The sequence below is a fragment of the Scardinius erythrophthalmus genome (genome assembly GCF_964197995.2).
Source record: "Scardinius erythrophthalmus genome assembly, chromosome: 5".
Taxonomy (NCBI): Eukaryota; Metazoa; Chordata; class Actinopteri; order Cypriniformes; family Leuciscidae; genus Scardinius; species Scardinius erythrophthalmus.
In genome coordinates, this window is record NC_138225.1 from 49,257,415 (window position 1) to 49,276,905 (window position 19,491).

Below are 19,491 nucleotides of genomic sequence, written 5' to 3' on the forward strand. Positions count from 1 at the left end.
CCATGAACAAAGGCGCGCCTGGAAAAACGAGCGTGTCGCTTCTATTATGAGCATGCATGCCGCGCGCCTACGTTTGAAACAACGAATTTGCAAGAGCAAAAAACGCGCCATGTGAACGGCCCCTTATAGCAACGTGACATTAGCCTAATCCAAAATATTTCCATATGTGGCTCTTTCCTCCTTTCTTGTCAACGAGTGGATTCAGAGCCACCGCATTAGTAGCGCCGCCGGTCGCCATGTCTCAGTGTTTTTATGAAGAGGACGCAACTGTGCACCTTTCGGACAGCGAATCAAGAACCGGATTAACCCAGTACTTCGGTACTTAAGAAAAGCTGGTACTGTAACAGTTAAATTTTTTTTAGTACCGACTACGGTAACACTTTATTTTACAGTGTCATTGTTACATATATTACATGTAATTACCATAGTAATAACAATACATTTTGCATAAATACATGCAACTAACCCTCAACCAAATCTTAATCCTACCCTAACCCTATAGTAAGTACATGTTGTTAATTAATATTACTCAGTAATTTAATTCATAATTACACTGTAACAATGACACCTTAAAATAAAGTGTAACCCCGACTTGGTACTGAAGTACCGGGTCTTTTGATAACACTATTCCAATGTGTATTTATTTATTTATTTATTTATTAAACTGCAGGTTTTCCAGTAAAATTACCACTCCCACCAGTCTGCTATGGATAGGCTTGACCAGAGTCAAATACCACCTTGCTTTAGAAGGAAATACTTCTTAGCAAACTTTTCGTCATAATGGTTTCGATTGGCATTGTTCCCGTGTGCAAGACTTCAAAGAGTAAATGTTTAGCGGGAGTGAGTTATTTTCAGTTTCAAGTTAAGGATCCAGTGCGTTGTAGGCAGTGGGTGATGGCAGAAAAGAATCGTAAATAAGGTGAAAGGCTGCGAACCTCTGTGTATGTAGTCAATATTTCAAACTGGATGACAATGAAGACAGTGTTTTAGGCCAAATGCAGGGGAAAATTTTCAAGACACTGGCATTCTGTCAGTTAATTAGGAAGAGGAGGAACAGGGAGCACCTTCTGCCCAATCCCACCAAGCCAAAAGCCGTTGAGCACATGTAAGAATGCTGTTGCCATTGTGTTCAGTTATTACAATAAGAGTAGACAAAGAACAATACAATTTTCAGTGATAAACCTACCCTAACAACAACTTTTTTGTAAACAACTTCACTAATAAGCTATTGCTTACTATACTCATACTTTCTGTTTTGATCAAACAGACCCTTGGACTGAAGACTTACTTTAGAAGCAGGACAAATGTCTGATACATAACGTCATGCTGTCGAGGGCTGAGAGGAAGAGAGGCTGTAAAAATAATCAAACAGACAAACAGTGAAAAAAGCATTTAAATAATAAAAATGTATATGCAACATTATAGAGAAACTTCTAAGTATTTCCATTTTTACCTGTCAAGAAAGGGGCTTGAATCACACTTCGCCATATCCTGGAAAGACTTTGCCCCTGCAGGAAAATAATATTAAAAACAAATAAAATATATAAATTAAAATCTTGGCGGTTTCGTGTTAAATTTACCTAAATCAGAAGCGTCAAAGACACTAGCCATGGAGGAGCCCAATCCAGCAATTTCTATTTTATGTTTCCTGAGGTGCAATTATAATGTTGTATTTTTACATCAAAAACTGATCATTTAGGAATAAAGGTAGCCTGACGTCGTCATACTCAGATTCTAGTCAGAATATGAGTCTGATACTGCTCCATTGGGCTGTGATTATGGGGCGTGTTTCAACCGAACCACGAAAGAAAATGCCTCTACACTCAATTGAATAGACCTACAACCAATCAGAGCAGCGGAGTAAGTGACGTATGTTGAGCGATGCATAGTTGTCAACAGAACTCAACTGCACGCACGCTGGAAAAAGTAGAAGAAGATGAGTGCAAACAATCTTTGCTGGTGTTGTAAAAATAATTTAAGGATACACGGAGTACTTACCAACACAATTATCATTTTTGAGAGAAATAGTAAAGGTGAATGCATATACGAACAAGTTCTCCTCCATTTAGGATTAGAACTCGACAATACAGCGAACAAATCTTATCGCAACCCAAGTGCTCTTTGGTGATGTGGATGATTATGTTACTGTTGATCATCTGTCCATCATCAAATAAAGCCCGCCCTGAAAATTTGATTGGTCCGAACAGCTCTGGTTCGAGCATAGTTGCTCCACAACGGATCAAGTCCAGACCGAACTTCCCAACCTCAAATGTTGTGGGCGGGGCTAAGTTCGGCTGGCATCCAGGCTAGAATAAAGGCCCTTTTCTAAACTGATTTTAGCCCTCTGAAATATTTCACATTAAAAGGTTTTTTTTTTTTGCATGAGATTCACAACACACATGTTACATCACACACCTATTGTTTTGCTTCAGAAGACATTGATTTATCCACTTGGTTCAGATGGATTACCATCATGATGGCTGTGTGCTTTGTTAGAGCATCAACATTTGGGAAGCCATTCACTTGCATTATATGGACTCACACAGATGCATTATGTTTCTAAAAAGATTGAGGGTTAAAAAAAAATTCTTGGGTAGAATATATGTCTCAGGAAGGGCATTCGCTTTCAGGGCAATCTAATGTTAAGGAACTCTCTTAAAACTAAAATCTGCTATCTCTAAGGTTTTTGAGAATGCTATACATGCTTTTACTTCATTCTGTCAGGACTACTGCATGGCATTAGTCAGTTCTCTCCATCTCGCTTAGAGTTTGCGCAAAATGCTGCTGCAAGACTTATAACAAGACGACAGACCATTTTACACTTGTGACCTCTTTACACCGGCAACTGCTGAAATATAGATTCCAATACAGTAATACAATATGCTGTTATTTGTATTTAAATCTTGTTCTGTTGTCATTGTGTTGAGCATGTTGTGGCCCACAAGAAATAATATTTTAGTTTGGCCATTGCCCTAAAATGAGTCTGACATCCCTGATCTAAATAAAAACAAAGGTTAGGAAAATGATCACCTCTAAAAGGCTGGGCACTGCAATGAGAGCTTCAAGAACCTTCTGCAAGTAGCTTGTCTATAGAAGAAAAAGAAGAAATATTTTCAGAAATTTACAACAGCAATGAACACAAGGAGGCAGCAATGTATCGTCCACCTAAAGAAACATCACATGAATCAGCCAGCTTTAGGTACACTGTTCAAACCAGTGAAAAGCATGACTAATCGTCTAAAAAAAGACAGGATTCATAGTTCACATGCACAATTTTCATGGGTTTTTCCAATATCAAAAATAGCATTGCCATTGTTTCAGGAAGCAGTGTTTGTGCACAAGTACACAAAATGACTCTAACTAATGACTGCAACAGCTTTAACAGGATAGTAATGTACATGTGACTTACCATACTGAATGACACAAGTTTTTGCAAGACACTGTTCCACAGCTGCAAGTCATAAACCTCATACTCCAAACAAAGATCTGCCACAAGACGGACAGCCTGGAAAAAATGATGAATAATGTATGCAGATTATGCTTTAGTGGAATTGTGAGATAGTCTGCATGACAATAAAGATATACATAAAACACATACATAAAGCTTTAACTGATATTTATATATTTTTTTAGTGTTTATATGTTTTACAATGGGTCCAACAACACTCAAAAAGAGCAATGCCACAGTGTTCATCAAACTATAAATGGATTCCTAACAGTTTTCTCTGCTCATTAAATTGGATAGGATAAAGTATATAAAACAGAGAAAATTATACACTTCTTTAAATGCTCAAGCACAGCCTTAAGGCCTGTTCACATCAAGAAGTCTGATTTCAATTTAAATGTATTTTAGTGCTCCCAAAAAAAAAAGAAAAAAAAAAAATTATATATATATATCTCAATGTTGAAAACTTCAATTTATTTTTTTCCAGAGTTCTTTGGTAAATAGAAAGTTATAAAAACAACATATATTTGGAATAGAAATCTTTTGTAACATCTTATTGCATTCCCTGCTGAATAGAAGTATTAGTTTCTTAAAAACAACCAAAGAAAAAGACAAACTAACAAACAAATCTTACTGATTTTAACATTTTGAATTCCCCCACCACTCCTCCTCATACTAAACTTATTTCAAAACTGTAGTAAGAACTGACAGAACTTGTCTGTTGAAATGAGGGGGTTCAATATTAGTTGCAATATCTACCTGAGGTTCGTTGTTGTGGTTCTTCCATAAACCCTTGATCATGCCTTCTTTTGGGCTGCTGATGAACATTTCCAAGGTATAGGGAATGTTCAGGGCTTCCATCTGGGCAAGGTACATGTAACACTTCAAATAATATCTGTGAAAACAACAATATATAGGCTAGTCATTAATGCAGCAAATTCATCAATCTTGATTAAAACAAAATGGCAAACATTTTTTTTTTGCATTAACATTTGGACATATAAAATGGTTACAGTTCTATTATTATTAAAATTGCACGCAAACAACTGAAATAATTTAATTTAATAGTATTTTCTAGATGCTGCTCACTTGATTTTGCTACTAGGCCGGTTGGAAAGTGCCTCCAAAGTGTTAGCATCTGCTAAGTGAGTGAGACAGATCAAAGCACGGCTACGATGTTCAAAGGTCAGACGAAGGCCCGATCCTCCCAGGGGCTGAAAAGATGAACAAATGTTAAGCATGTCAGACCTTTACTTTCCCTGCCAACAAATATGCCACTAATTACTTTATAAGGCAAGTAAAAAACAATTATAACAGTATAAACATTTATTTTGTAACACATCACTAATTTCTTTATTTTCAATACATTCTAAATGATGCTATAAACATTTTCAGAAGTAACTCTTGCAATCTGACAAAACCTTATCTAATGCATGCCTGAGATAAAGTTATCTTGGTGAACAAGATATTGTTTTGCATCTTCAAGTTTGCTTCTATTTTAATATCATTTTTTAAGTTTAGTTAAAATTTAGTAAAAGAATAATTGTAATTTTTCACGGTAAAAGTCTGTAAAAATGCTAATTGGTTAATGGTAAGTTCTATAACTTTTTACTATTTTATATTTATAGATCTAACAGAAGCTTTAATGTAATTTTTAGGGGTGTGACGAGACACTTAGCTCACGAGATGAGACGAGACACGAGAACAAGAATTTCTTAATGACAAAATTCATGACTGGAAAAATAGTCTGCAGGTGCATTTTGAAATGTTTTAACTAATCTTGTAAATGAATGTCATTTCAGTTCTACTTTGAGTATGAATTATCATATGCATTTAAATACAACAATATACAAGCACTGTAAAAGTTTTTTATACATGAGCTTCTAGAACAGAGGTCGGGAACCTATGGCTCGCGAGCCACATCTGGCTCTTTGGCAAAAATCATGTGGCTCGCGAGGTCTCTAACCCTTTACCAACAAACCATCGATGAAAAACAATTAAAACACATCAACAGAGATCGGCTCTCTGCAGAAAAAGCAACCAATTACAATTCCCTTGTTGTAGTACAGCCTACTGAAGTTAATGAAAAGTTTATGATAATAATAATATTAAAGTTGTACCGGCAAAAGTGCGTGTTCAGTGCTGTTCGCGAGTGTCACGAGTCACCACAGCAATCAACTAACCGCTTACGTTTCTGTGGTAACCTACAGCTCCTGCACTGGGATTCAAGCTGGCGAAACCCATTCTAGAACAGCAGCAAAAATGTAAAAGTAGACTTTATAAACTTTAATATAACATTTTATTGAAACGGGTGCTTTGCTGCGCATAAAGACATTTCACCCGCTGGTAGGCTACTTTCACTTTTGCCGCAGAGACCCTTTATGTCCTATAAATGTGTCGTATTTTTGATAATCCGCGCAGATTTCAGTTGACGATTCTGTTTAAAGTTATTAAAAACAAAACATGAATGAATGAGAAAGAAAAGAACAGGATGTGCTTTATATTGAAAAGAAATATTAAAAGCGCGATAAGTCGCGAAAGAGAACTGACAGGATACTGTGCGCGCGCTCCGAGCGCAACACGGACAAGCAGCCTTTGTCTTCGGTTGCGCGCCTAAACGGCCAAATAAACACAGAAATATATCAAAATGCTAAGTCGAGTATTCACGTAAACACAGCAGATAGTACTGTGTGCATTCATTCTCTCTCACACGCACACAAAATGGTATATGCTCATCACTTGGTACTCAACCTCACAGTGAAAGCCCTGCAGAATTAATTCCATATTCCAACTTATTTATTGTTTGCTGAATATTTGTTAATAATATTAATAATTAAATAATATTAATAATAATTACTACGGTTGAATTTTTTATTGAAAAAAGCACGTCTTTAATATTAACTTTAATAATATATATATATATAGGCAATTTTTTTTCCTACTGTGGCTCTTTTGGAAAAATGCATTATCCAAAAATGAAAAAATGGCTCTTTGGTCAAAAAAGGTTCCCGACCCCTGTTCTAGAACTTCTGATTGAGGCTGTGTCTGACCTCTTTATTGAACTCCTTTCCACAAATTGAACAGAAATAAAAACAGTATAAATAACAAAATAACAGTTTTTTCTTAGTTTTAATCACAATTTCAATCTTAATCACAAGTTCAACCATAATCAAAGTACTCTTTCAATAGTCAATGTGCAAACAGAGACCAAAACAAAGACCAGAGCTAAGAAGTGGTTACAACTACACAGTCCAGCCTAAGATAGGTTTGATATTGGGAGACAGGCTATCGTATCGTATCTAGCCTAATTTGGGCGCATCAGGGAGCTCACGTTTTACTTTACTCGGATTCGCGATCGCATGTACTCTGTGTGCGGCGGTCCTGACTGTGCATTCTACAAGACAAGACATTTATTAGTCTCTGTTGCACAACGAATCCTCCACCATGGTCTTCCTTGTCAGTCATCTCGCCTTACTCTCGTTGCGTGATCAGTGAACTGTGATTCCTGCTGCACTGTGTGTGACTCTGCAGCTCGTGCCGGATGAGCAGAGCAGACGTTTACAATAGTTTACAATTGAAACGACCGTCATCCAACTGAATTAAATGGTTTTTATTTCTATAAAAAAGCAACATGAAAGTGCCACGGTGGGCAACGTTATGTGATGTAAATGTATCGGTGGCATTTTCTGTGTATTTCACCCTCATGCTCTGTCATGGAGCATTTTCACCTTGATGAGAAATCTTGTCACATTTTAATATCGCGAGATCTCATGACAGAAGATCTCGTCACAGCCCTAGCAATTTTACAAAAAAAAAGTCATCATATAAATGACAGTGAAAAACTGATAAATTGATATTCCCAGAATTCTCAGCATGAGATCAGCAAACAATCAGCATTGTTTGTATTTTTTTTTTTTGTTGAATAATTGTTACTTTTTTTGTTATCAGTTATATACATTAGGGTTTTACGACATTTTATGATGTTAAATGAATGTTTATTGCATTATTTTAGTGTCGTGTGTTACCATGATGTGTTTTGTATTCGTTTGTATGACACCATACAACTCTCTATATATTAGTATTTACCTCAGCTTGTGGAAAATATACTTGTGATGAACTTTGATTTATTATGAGGATTTCTCTTAACCACCTGTGTTTGTATGGTACGAAAAGTTGGTGTCTTAACATTACATCAGTTCATTAAAGTTTTTTTTTTTTTTACTGTAAATTTAAGTTCAATATGTAAAAATTAATGTCGCTACTGTATTTTTAAAGTAAAAAAAATTACTTTTATTTTTTATGCTAAAGTTCTGGTCAACCAATATGGCCTTTCTGGTGATGCTGGATGAACAAGGAAAATGGTTAAGCTAAATCATAAGCCTGGTGGGAACACCAGCATCCCATACAACAGACCAGCATCTAAAACACCTCACTAGTGACCAGCGATGCTGATCTTTTCAGCAGGGATGTTATAATGCAATCAGTGTTCTACCATACAAACACTATTAGTAATTCCAGTGCTCTTTCAAAAAGATGAAGATAACATTCACTCGTATAAACATTTTCAACATATGACATAGGCCTAAACATCATAAAGTAAACACTTTTATAATCCATCAACAGTATATAATAATGATAATTACTACAAGAAAGTTAGCTTCGTACCCTTAAATGTATAAATCCAAAAAGTATAACAATGTAAATGTTTCAATCTATTCCCACCTCTTATATTACGTGGAATAAATTCAATTCCAAACAAAATGAATAATTTTTTTCATTTAAATGTTTGTTTTTATCATATTATAACAATGATTAGGTGCTAGTTCACACAAAACACTCAGTTGAAAACGAAGGCGTGGCTGCCCACATTCGCTCCCTGATAGGGTCTTCTGGATCACTGCGTATCCTTCCCTGATTCGTCAAGCCCCTATCCTATGACCATTACGCTACTGGAACATGACAATAACAGGCCAGAGCCGTCGCTCTTAACAGCTCTGTAACATAAACATACCAGCCCCGACGACTGTGCAAACAATGACATAGAGACGGAACTGCAAGCTTTGCTGACTTTGACAACCTTTTTAGCAGCAGTTGTGCAGTTAAACTCTGCATTTTATATTACTGCAGCTGCCTACATGTGCAAGAGCCAAGCCTATATTTTAGAGTTATCGGGAACAATCAGCAACTCTTTACACTTCTACACGCATGCCAAGTGTGCATGAATGGTCATGTGACATGCGTTTTCGGGTGTATAGTGTGGACGGAGGTCTTTTCTGAAATGCAGTGGAAACGCCAGTATGGACGCGGATTGTTTTCATTTTAAAACGCCATGTTAAAACGATAACGCACTAGTATAAACAGGGCCTGATGCCCAGGTTTCTGTTGAGGGTGAAAAGTCTTACTTACCCACGTTTGAGCTGTCAGGATGGGACTGAGCAAACGAGCACTTATATCCATGGGGTGCATCTGCAGCAAATAAACAACTCTGCAGTATATAGAGAATGAGAGGAAAAGAAACAGGGGAAAGATAAAGACTTCAATAAGACTTCTGACCATGTTACAAAAACATGTTTAATCCATTTGGTAATATTACATGGTAAAATCTTTTTGTATTTTGTATTAGTACCTCATGAGATCAGGGTCATCATTTATATCAGTCACATAGTCCTGCTGATTTATGTCCTAGAGAAAAAGAATGTATGAATTTAAGTCTAGTTTAATAATGCACCCTCATACCAAGTATGTTTACATGTGTAGATTTAATCAAGCTTTAGTCGGAATTTGCTGTACTACTATAGCAATAAATGTGTTGGTCTCTCAAAAGACTTTGCAGAATTTGCAGCGTGTCTGATATATTTTACACACCTTGCCATTAGACTGCCCTGTTTGGCACAACCATTTCTCCAAAAGAATGTTCCGGATCTTCAGAAGATCGACACCATTGATGGAGGCAATATCCTTGGCCACGCTGTGAATGTCTGTCCAGTTTCAGAAAAAGGTGGCAGAATAAATATCCAAGCACACGTGCATGCACTACCATTAACATTTTTGGGGTTGTTAAGATTCAATAAGGTTTTTGAAAGAAATTTCTTATTTTCAAGAATCTTTGATGAATGGAATGTTCGAAAGAACTTAGTAAAGACTTGAACATGTCACTAGGTTACTGTCACTTTTGATCAATAAAATACAGCAAATAATGCAAGATCAAATTGATCTTACAGCACAGATATACTATACGCCTTGTCCTTACCAGGGTAAGTCATCCCAGCAGGGTTTTTCAAACGGTCCACCACTGAGCTATGCTCAAAGAGAGCTACAATAAGGCGCCCAGGCAGGCCTGTGAGCTTGAGGAGCTCTGGGGAGCTGAGCTGAGATGAAAGGAGAGCGTTCTCTGTGGCCGAGCGCTGATATTGCAACTGCAGTTTAGAGATGAGTGCCTCACCTCGAGCCTGCAAATTCTCCTGGTAAATGATCCAAACAAGACACAATCAAGAAGAGAGAGGGATAGAGTAATGAAGGATTGGGACAGACAGAGATTTGTGTAATAAATGTGGTTAACAACATCCTTAGTCCTTACTAATAAAAAAAGGAATCGTGAACTCAGAAATCCAATTTTCTGTCATTGCACAATAAAACACAGTATAGTCAACCAAAATGCAAAGCCATGGCGATAAATATATCCTTGCTCATTCGTCTAATACCTGCCAGTATGCCAATATAAAATAATGATTTAAATTTTGAGCTGTCAGGTAGAAATTGGGAAATTCCTTCAATCATTCCTACGTGTTTATGTTATTTCTTTAAACTGAACAGCCTCTACTTTGCGTGAATTTCAACTAGTCAGCAAACTAGCATGGACAGTTCTAAACGGTTCCACAGAAGTAAGTCAGTCACAATTTCGTAATAACACGAGGGTGAGCAAATGCCGTTTTCTTTTTGTTTACGTGGAGTATTCCTTTAAGTGAATTTTAAACAGTATCGGGCAACTACTAGTTCCAAGTTCATTTTTAATGATAGAGGCACTGCAAACTGTAACAACATTTATTGCACCAACATAACACAAATTTACTCACAAGGACAGAGTTATTATTACTACTTTTTAGGGCTGTTGATTTAAACAATGAATCATGATTTCAGCCATTAACAATTATCCTTCATTAACCTTTTCAAACCAACCTGTCCAGTGCTGGTCTTCTCATTAACAGTTTTGTTTTGTTTTTTTGATTACTAATTATACTTTATACCTGTTGAGTTTCAATTTATGAATGAATTTGTGAAGATGCAAAGAGAAGTACTTTTCTCCATCATTAACTGATAAGCATTTGCTTGTGTTTGTTGGAACTCTTATTCAAGTCGTTCAAAATCATACAGAACACAATGAAACAGCTGCATGAATGCATATGATTCGGCAGCATGTATACATTGAATTTGCTCATTTCTTGTGAAAGCCTCTGATGGTCTGATAGTTTTTTAAGGCTTTTTTTTATATTATACAAAAGAATACAAGCAAAAATGTAGGGGTGACAGAGAGGGGGAAGGATCAACATATGATTCAGATCAGACTTTGAATACTCAAACTTTTGATTTGTTTGAGATTGTTTTTATTTGTTTACTGTAACCACTTTGCAGCAAACTATTTTCATCATTTCATTATTGTGGTGTTGTCCAGAGCTGTTATCCCAGATTTACCGGTCACTAAACATCATATACAAAAAGTAATCCGTGTTTGGTTGTCAATTAGATGCACTTTTCCAGTCTATTAGCTGCTCTGTTTTGGCAACACCTAAATCAGGCTTGGGAGATCAATTAAATCAGCCAATTCAGCAGCACTGCCTGAAAATAACTCAAGTAATCAATCAATCAATCATTTTATGCAATTCTGTTTAGTCTTTTTTGCAAACATTTGTTTTTAAAAATAAAAATAAATCTTTGTATATATATGTAAAATAAATACTATTCCCTACCCATATTTAAATCTTAATTAAATCTTCATATTGCCTTGTGGTGCCATCCCAAAGAGGCACAACAATCGCTTTCACTGACTTTTACCTTAACTGTTCCCTGCTGGTGGAATGACCAGCCAAACTAATCTCCAGCTGCTGTTTTTGCCACTCTCGAGAAACGGCTGAAACGCATCTTTTTCACTTGACTCGTTAATACTAACACAGTAGTATTAATATAGTAATATAGTATTAGTATTCTACTATATTTATATTATATATTATTCAGTAAAAATAAATAAAAATAAATAACTTGCATTTACTGTGCTAGACTAATTGGGATTAGTTACAGCACTTGCCTATTGTTGATGTGTTGCTTCTTTTGTTCTCCTCATTTGTAAGTTGGATAAAGGCATCTGCTAAATGGTTAAACGTAAATGTAATGCAATAGCATCAAAATGTGCAAAATCTTAAAAGTATGTGTAGTCACAAAACCAGCACACTCGACAAAATCTGATCAAAAGAGGCTACTGGAGATGCATTAATATCAGGTGTACTTAAAGTCTTTAAACTGACCACGTGTGATGATCAGATCAAGTTCTGTCTTCCCTTGGAAAGTGGGTTGGTTTAACAGATGATCCATGTTTCATGTTCATGTTTATTTATCAAGACAGCTTAAAAATATATAAATGGTGCACTTGCAAAACATGGTTTTACATTGTCCTCAAAACAATATATTTAGATTTTCTTTAGGAAGCCAACATACCTCCAGAGCATCAGACTTCTGCAACCTGTGTACGAGTTCCAAGCTGAACTTTAAGAAATCAGTCTTTTCTGCACCTGAAATAAAATAATAATAATAATAAAAAGTAAAAAATAAATCAAATGCGATACACAGCACTGTCCAACCAATTTTCTTATTTATTTATTTATTATTACAATGACTCTGCTCAAGTCCACTACAGCAGCATCAGGCACCAAAGTATACGTTGTAAATTGTATTTCTTCAGAAGACTTGCGACATAATGTGCAAGTCACATGAACTACTTTCATGTTACTTTTTGGCTATTTTTGGAGCTTGACATCATTTGCCAACATTCACTTTCATTTTACGGGGTATGTAAAAGAGAAACCTGAACAAGACAGGCTTTATATATATAAAAAAAAAAAAAGTGTTGAAGGGATTGAGTGCTGTACTCACCTGCAGGAAGGTCCTGAGCAATTTTATGGATTGTGGCTGCAGCAAGTTCCAGATTCTGAATGCACAGTGCATGTTTAAAGATACTTTGAGTCACACTGGACGACTCTTTGCTGGGACCAAGATGCTGGTTTTTCTTAGACTGATCCATTAGCAAAGGCAAAAGATTCTTCTTGAACACATGGTTCACAGCTAAAACATACAGCTTATCAAGATTAAGCTGGGTAAAAAGCAAAACAGAAAAAATACTGTAAATATCTCCTGTAAAAGAGGCACAAAGTGGCACACACACACACGTTTCTTCACATAACTCTTGCTCTTATGAATGTCAGTTATATGTTTTTTTTAAAACTGCACTAATATTGTTGAGTTGTTGAATTTTGATATTTATCCATGTCAGATAATGTGTAGAGATAAATATATTATACTAGGTTTAATGTAAACAATTAACATGGTTTTGATGGATGGTGGTGGGTGGTGGGGTGTGGGGGGTTGGGGTGGGGGCAGTGGGGTGGCCAGTTTATTTTAGGGGTGGCCATAGTCATTGTATAGACAGTAAAATGAACCGTGAGCTTAGCGGTACTACATACAATGCAATTGTTTATGAGAGGCTTCCTGGCAAAGATGTGGTATTGTGATGTCACTTTGGCTTTACGGACCGACCAGGGTGTGTGTGAAGAAATGCAGAGTACAGGAATGCTCTGGCAGTGTGAATGAACAAAATCACGCAATCCCAAAACAGTTGTGGAACGACTTTTACAGAAAATTTACAGAATTTCTGTGTGAAAGGGGCACTTCAAAGCCCTTGTTTTATTAGCGCTGTAGATGCAAACTGTGTGCTGTCACTTTACATTTCTAATAATAATAAATCATTGACAAGCAAATAAAAATAAAAAAGAAATTAAAAAAATAAACTAAAAGCAGGAATAATAAGAAGGACAGTGATCTTAGCTCTGTCAACATGTATGTTACCTTCAGCAATTTACAGATGAAGAGCAGCGTGGGTAAAGTGTCCTCACTAAGTTCAGGAGCTGTTGGCACGGCACACAATAAAAAGAGGAAACAGAAAATAAATTAGTAATTAAGGACAAATTAAAAACACAATAAGGTAAATCTGGAAGGCTGTGGTACAATAAACAAGGTTGCCAAAAATCAACACACTGATACACACAGACAATTTTCCAGAAGGCGTGGTTTGTTTGGAATAGCAGATGAAAAGGCAGGCGGGTGTTAGCTAGAGCAGTGGGTTCAAGACCGTTCTCCAAAAGATATGAGCTCTCCAGGTCAGTGGGAGGAGAGATTCTTCTATGTGACTTTAAATGCTGGAGTAATCCAACCATCTAAACAATAAATCATAAAGATGTTACAATGAAACTTATTCCTCTGCCAAATCAAACAGCCATCTTGGAATTTCACTGACCTGACCAAGGGGTAGAAGGTTTGTGCTCTCATCCGCCATCTGAATAGTTTTGAGGACTCTCTCTATCCACTCATAGTTGTAAGGATTTAACTGTAAATATTGCATTCATATACAGTATATACCATTAGATTAATCTACTATAACAAATCAAAATGATATTTGAGTAATCAAATGTCACTTAGTCGCACAAACTAAACATTAGTCAATGCCTTATGTCCTGTACCCTATAAAATATTACAATAATCTTATGAAATATTTTCCATGGAGAATAGAAGTTAAAATCACTGGGATTAGGCTGTCAGAGGTGAAGTATGCAATACAAGACCTTGGTCAAGGCGGAGTTGAGACTGAATACAAGGTCTTTGGTAGAGCCGAGCTGAGGGACAATCTGAAGAGCTCTTTCTAGCATGTCGTCTTTTCGTAGCAGTGACTCTTCACCCCGCAGGGTACCTTTGGCATCACCCTCTTCAATCTCCATCTCATACCATCTATCTTCCTGCAGTAGTAGAGTGGTTATGTACAGATTGATGGCAGAATCGCTGTCCAATCCAAATGTGCTGCAGAATAACAACAACAAAAAAAACTTGAGTATTAGGCCTACAATGTGAGAAAAAACAAGTACAGAAAATGTACTGGTAAATTTCTGCCAGGACATTATCCATTAAGTTTATGGAAATTTCCGTCAACTCTAAAATACTGTGCAAAGTGAGATACAAATACGGGCAAAACACTTGCGACAAATTAATACAGAAAATTCGGAAGCACTTTACTTTATAGTCCTGTTCTGCATGTAAATACTATTGACTTATTATATTAAGAACAATAACCAGGTAATAACTATGTGCCAAACCTGAACCATACCTTAACCTGCATAGGTAACTTATATTACCCAGTACTTTCTTAAGTACACAGTAAGTGCACAAACTGTACTGTAAATAAGTGCAGCTGACTGATTTTTTATTTATTTTTTTAACAACAGTGTACACATTTGTCATATTTTGGAGCTTACTGTTAGAAATATGTCTTAGATTCACGGTATTTTTATCTACAATTTTCCAAAGCGGTTTTTATTTTTGTTTTGTTTTTTAAATATGGAAAATGCTTGCAGTTTAAGACTTGAAGAAAAATATATGGAAGCTTGTTTCTTTCCACCACGGAATAAAACAATTTAAAAGGTAATTGCGACCTTAGATCTCACAATTCTGACTTTTTTCTCTGAATTGTGAGATATAAACTCACAATTCTGACTTTATAACTCGCAATTCAGACTTTTTTTCTTGCAATTGGGAGTTTATAGCTCGCAATTCAGACTTTTTTCACACAATTGGGAGTTTATATCAGACAATTCTGAGAATTGTCAGAAGTCAGAATTGTGAAATAAAAAGTTGCAGTTACCTTTTTTATTTTTCATTCTGTGGCGGAAACAAGCTTCCATAAAAATATGCAAGTTTGTATAGTAAATTCAACATTAGCTTTTAATTTAATTTGCCTATTAATGAATAAAACCAGCTCAATCACGCTGATTTGATTGCATTGTTCTATTATTATTAGAGGTCTTTGCACTACAAAAAATAATTGTCCATCCCTTTGACTGGATTAAGAATTTGTCATGCTCCGTTTTCATCCATCAGTAAAATATTGTTCAAATACTGCAATGCTCTGGTAATGTGAAAAAGATAACAGACACTGTGTGAACCGGTCACTCAATTTAAACAGTATCTCATTTAATGTTCCACTGAACTACAACTGGAATCTTGTTTCTATCTACGTCTCTCCTCCGGTATGTTTCCACTAGGGATGAAATGGTTCCCGGTTTCACAATAAACCACTTCAAAATTCCAGACGGTTAGTATTTCCGTTTCACATTTTAATTCTCATTAAAAACATGTGATTAACATGGTTTGAAAAACTGCAAAATGCAGTTATGTGCCGTGCCCATCTAACAGATTCATAACATTATGAGAACACAATTGAATAGAATGCTGAGAATTAGGGCTGGGCGATAATTCGATCTCGATACGGGATCGCGATAATATTCTGAACGATTTCGATAATATGCTTGGGACATATTATTCGATATCATATCACATGAAAAACTAAGCGCAACAGTATCTGCCGCCTGCCGGCTGCCGTATGCCGGTAGGACACGCCCACTTCTCAGCGAGCAGCTTGGCTACTACAGTAAACAGAAGGAGACTGAGAGAGAGGGAAAAAAGTTGTAAAAAGGATAAAAAAATTAGCGAAACTGAAGTTGAGGACAGCGAAAATAATGCCGACCGTGAAGGCGACATCACTACATAACTCGAGACCGAAGACATTGTTGAAAAAAAAGGTAACACGACGTCAATTGTGTGGACGTGGTTTGGATATGGCAGACAGCTGACAAGCTGAGCCATATCGCATTAATTATCACAGGCGATCCGTGATAATTAATGCGATATGGCTCAGCTTGCCAGTTAACTACGTCTCTGTGTTGTAAATGCCACTCCATCTGAAAGCAGGTGATGGCGATTTACTTCTAATCAAGGAACCGGCTTTACTGACGAGATGTGCCTATAAACAATGTCATGTGATATATCGCCCAGCCCTTGGTTTACTATGTTTACATATTTGTGCAATTTTGGCTCAGATTTCATTCTACTTATAAAACAATTCTAGAGATCTACCTTAATCTTTCAGGTAGTATTTGTGCCAGGGCCATGTTTACTCTTTTTGTACTTGAGATGTTCACTGTCCAGCCAAAGCAATTTGATGTTATAGTTGTCACAGCTGTTAGTTTATATACAATGTTTCAATAAGTAAAAGTTTGTATTATTGTATAAAGGGAGATGACTCATGATGTTTGCAATTACAAATGATGTGCACAACCTTTTATTTTTGCATTTTTCAATACCTCCAAATACGCTGCTCTCTTGACCAATAGAAAGATTCATACAATGTGGGAGTGTAATGTGAATCCTTTGGCTGCATGAAGACCTTAACAAAAATATTTTGTGCTCATTATTGAAAGGCATATTGTTTAATTTTTTATGTTATTAATCTTTATTCTAAAGTTTCAGTGAATATCTTGTTTCTTCAAGCTTCAGGATGTCCCTTACACTGGCAGAATCTGCAAAAACTACATATCGTGATAAGAATCGAGATCGATCAATATGGAAAAACATATCGTGATAAAAAAAAAATCCATATCGCCCAGCCCTACTGAGAATTCATAGTGCTGTCATTTGCCTGTGTTTTAGCACGTTGTTATGAGAAGAGCGCATTAACAGAAGTTACACATTCTGACTAGCAAGGCCGAGTTCACTTCTGCATTTTCATCCGTTTGTGCAGGTGTAAGCTGTAATATTATGTTTTTGTTGTGCAGATTTAAAAGAATCTCCTTTACAGTGTTTGGTTTGGTTAAGTTAATTAACCCGCTTCTATAGTGCTTTATTTTACTTTTGTTCATTCACTCTTCAGCTCAAAAAGAAATGCCCAGTATTAAAGAGAATCATATTCCCTTTTCAAAAACACTGATGATACATTATTATTAATAAATATTGATAATCTTAGAAACCTTACCAAATATGTGTTTTACAACCCATTATAAATAAAGCAAAATAGTGAATAGCTGACTTGCCTGCAGTAATGCAGTATGATGTCAGGAGTGATATTTTTATTTTTCACAAGTGTAGGGATCAAGTTTCTCTTCGTCTCTGCGCACTGCCTGAACACAGACTGGATGGAAACCTAAGAAGAAATGTCAATGGACATAGTATAAGTTTTTCACACAGTTCTGGCCATATTGTGTTTTTTTAATAATGAAATACTTTGCATAAGTTCAGCACTGACCCCAAGTTTGCCAAGCTGAATGCCCCACTCTGCATCAGTGATGACAGACAGAAACTTTACTCTCTCCTCTTCATCCTTATACAAAAAACTTAGATGGGCTCCGACCATAGCAACAACCTATAGAAGATAAATTAATACATTTATTATTCAAGTATATTTTTACATTTTCTAAAGAAAATTTGAGTGAAGGTTAATTTATTAGTAATAATCAAAAATCGCCTGGATTATATGTTTTGACGGAGGTGCGGCTTTGGAGACGCTCTGAAGGGAGGGTGGGATCATATGCTTTTAAAGCTATCTTACTATTGCTAGCCTCTCCAAAATTGCCTACCAATCAATACATAAGTAATTACGAACTAGGAGTTCGACCTAGTAAGCACAACTAATAAATGAATGCTTGAGTCACAAACCAAATTTCAGTCTGACCTTTATCTTGTCGTAATTTTGCCAGGCACTGGTGATCATCTTCCACAGAATATCCACGACCGCTGCCTTGGACAAAATGGTGCAAAGTCCGATGGCCAAATCAGAGTCGACCACTCTCCAGTTTAGCACCTGAAACACAACTCCGTTACAGTTAATGAACTGACTGAACTACATAATTTCATAGAAATAATATAATTGTGCATCTTAAGTGTCTTTGCACACCTTCTGTAACAAGGAGACCACAACCACCGTGATGGACGAGAGAACAGTTTTCTCTATCCTGTCAAGAGTCTGTTTGTCTCTGGCCATGCGGTTGTTAGACTGAAGCTGGAAATGAGAAATACAACATCGTAAAAATGCATTTTATTGAAAGATGCTATATTATGCCCTTTTACAAAGACTTGGTTTTGATTTTAGGGTCTACTAAAATAGGTTTGAATGTTCAAAAAATTGTTTCACATATCATATTTTTCATTGTTGCAGCACCTCTTTTCCCAGTCTGTCAGCAAAGCTCTGTTTAGTTTCTCTCTCTATGAAGCCCTTCCTTTTGAAAAGGGCAATGTGCTCTGATTGGTTGGCTGGACCAGTGTTTTGTGATTGGTCAACCGCTTAAAGCGCGTTTCGTAAATGTCAGGCCCATCACCGTGACCACGAGTTTCAACAAACTACTAACACCTTTATTTAAATTGCATATGCCTTGGGTGGGAATTATTTAAATGAGGAATATTGTGATGTGTTCGTTCCCAGAAGAAAACTCAAGACCACAATCAAGCCATTTCTTGGAGTTCAGAAACAGTTTACTGATGTAGAGAATAACTCCCATTGGAGTGGTCTTTGTGCTTTGTAACTTTGCAGACCGTTTTCATGCTCAAACACCAACATTACAGACTAAAAGACATAATAGGTTTTTGTTTTAACTCAATTATTTTACAGAATTCTCACCCTTTTGCTTAGCGAGATGTCCATGTTGTTAGAAACAAAGTGCAGTAATATACTGCCATAAGACTCCATCAGAAGGCGCAGAGCCAGTTCAAGCTGACTGCACTCCTGTAGCATTTGCAGCATTGAGGCCATGGGATTGAGTAAAGGCCCAACCAAATCAGTTTCTGTGAAAATAAGGACATTTCATTTAAGTCTGCCTCTCACAACACGATACAAATTTTAAAATACATTTTGCTTTTTAAATATAATAAACCACAGTTCTTTATATTCCACAGCCTTTCACAATTGA

The 19,491-nt window shown here is 36.4% G+C and overlaps 1 protein-coding gene across 1 annotated transcript in view; it reads right to left on the minus strand.

Annotated features, from left to right (window-relative positions):
* The window catches only part of kntc1 (kinetochore associated 1), a 57,202-nt gene that overhangs the window by 8,828 nt on the left and 28,883 nt on the right, over nucleotides 1–19,491 (minus strand). Inside the window, exons 35-55 of the mRNA XM_081364816.1 lie at nucleotides 19,203–19,366; nucleotides 18,483–18,587; nucleotides 18,261–18,389; nucleotides 17,835–17,951; nucleotides 17,623–17,732; nucleotides 14,329–14,560; nucleotides 14,004–14,093; nucleotides 13,755–13,923; nucleotides 13,556–13,614; nucleotides 12,587–12,803; nucleotides 12,152–12,225; nucleotides 9,696–9,906; nucleotides 9,311–9,423; nucleotides 9,072–9,127; nucleotides 8,852–8,930; nucleotides 4,535–4,659; nucleotides 4,205–4,340; nucleotides 3,410–3,505; nucleotides 3,031–3,087; nucleotides 1,454–1,508; nucleotides 1,289–1,352 (exon numbers count right to left, since the gene is read on the minus strand). Of these exons, the coding sequence (XP_081220942.1) occupies nucleotides 1,289–1,352; nucleotides 1,454–1,508; nucleotides 3,031–3,087; nucleotides 3,410–3,505; nucleotides 4,205–4,340; nucleotides 4,535–4,659; nucleotides 8,852–8,930; nucleotides 9,072–9,127; nucleotides 9,311–9,423; nucleotides 9,696–9,906; nucleotides 12,152–12,225; nucleotides 12,587–12,803; nucleotides 13,556–13,614; nucleotides 13,755–13,923; nucleotides 14,004–14,093; nucleotides 14,329–14,560; nucleotides 17,623–17,732; nucleotides 17,835–17,951; nucleotides 18,261–18,389; nucleotides 18,483–18,587; nucleotides 19,203–19,366 (2,458 nt within the window). The remainder of the gene's footprint in view (nucleotides 1–1,288; nucleotides 1,353–1,453; nucleotides 1,509–3,030; nucleotides 3,088–3,409; nucleotides 3,506–4,204; nucleotides 4,341–4,534; nucleotides 4,660–8,851; nucleotides 8,931–9,071; nucleotides 9,128–9,310; nucleotides 9,424–9,695; nucleotides 9,907–12,151; nucleotides 12,226–12,586; nucleotides 12,804–13,555; nucleotides 13,615–13,754; nucleotides 13,924–14,003; nucleotides 14,094–14,328; nucleotides 14,561–17,622; nucleotides 17,733–17,834; nucleotides 17,952–18,260; nucleotides 18,390–18,482; nucleotides 18,588–19,202; nucleotides 19,367–19,491) is intronic.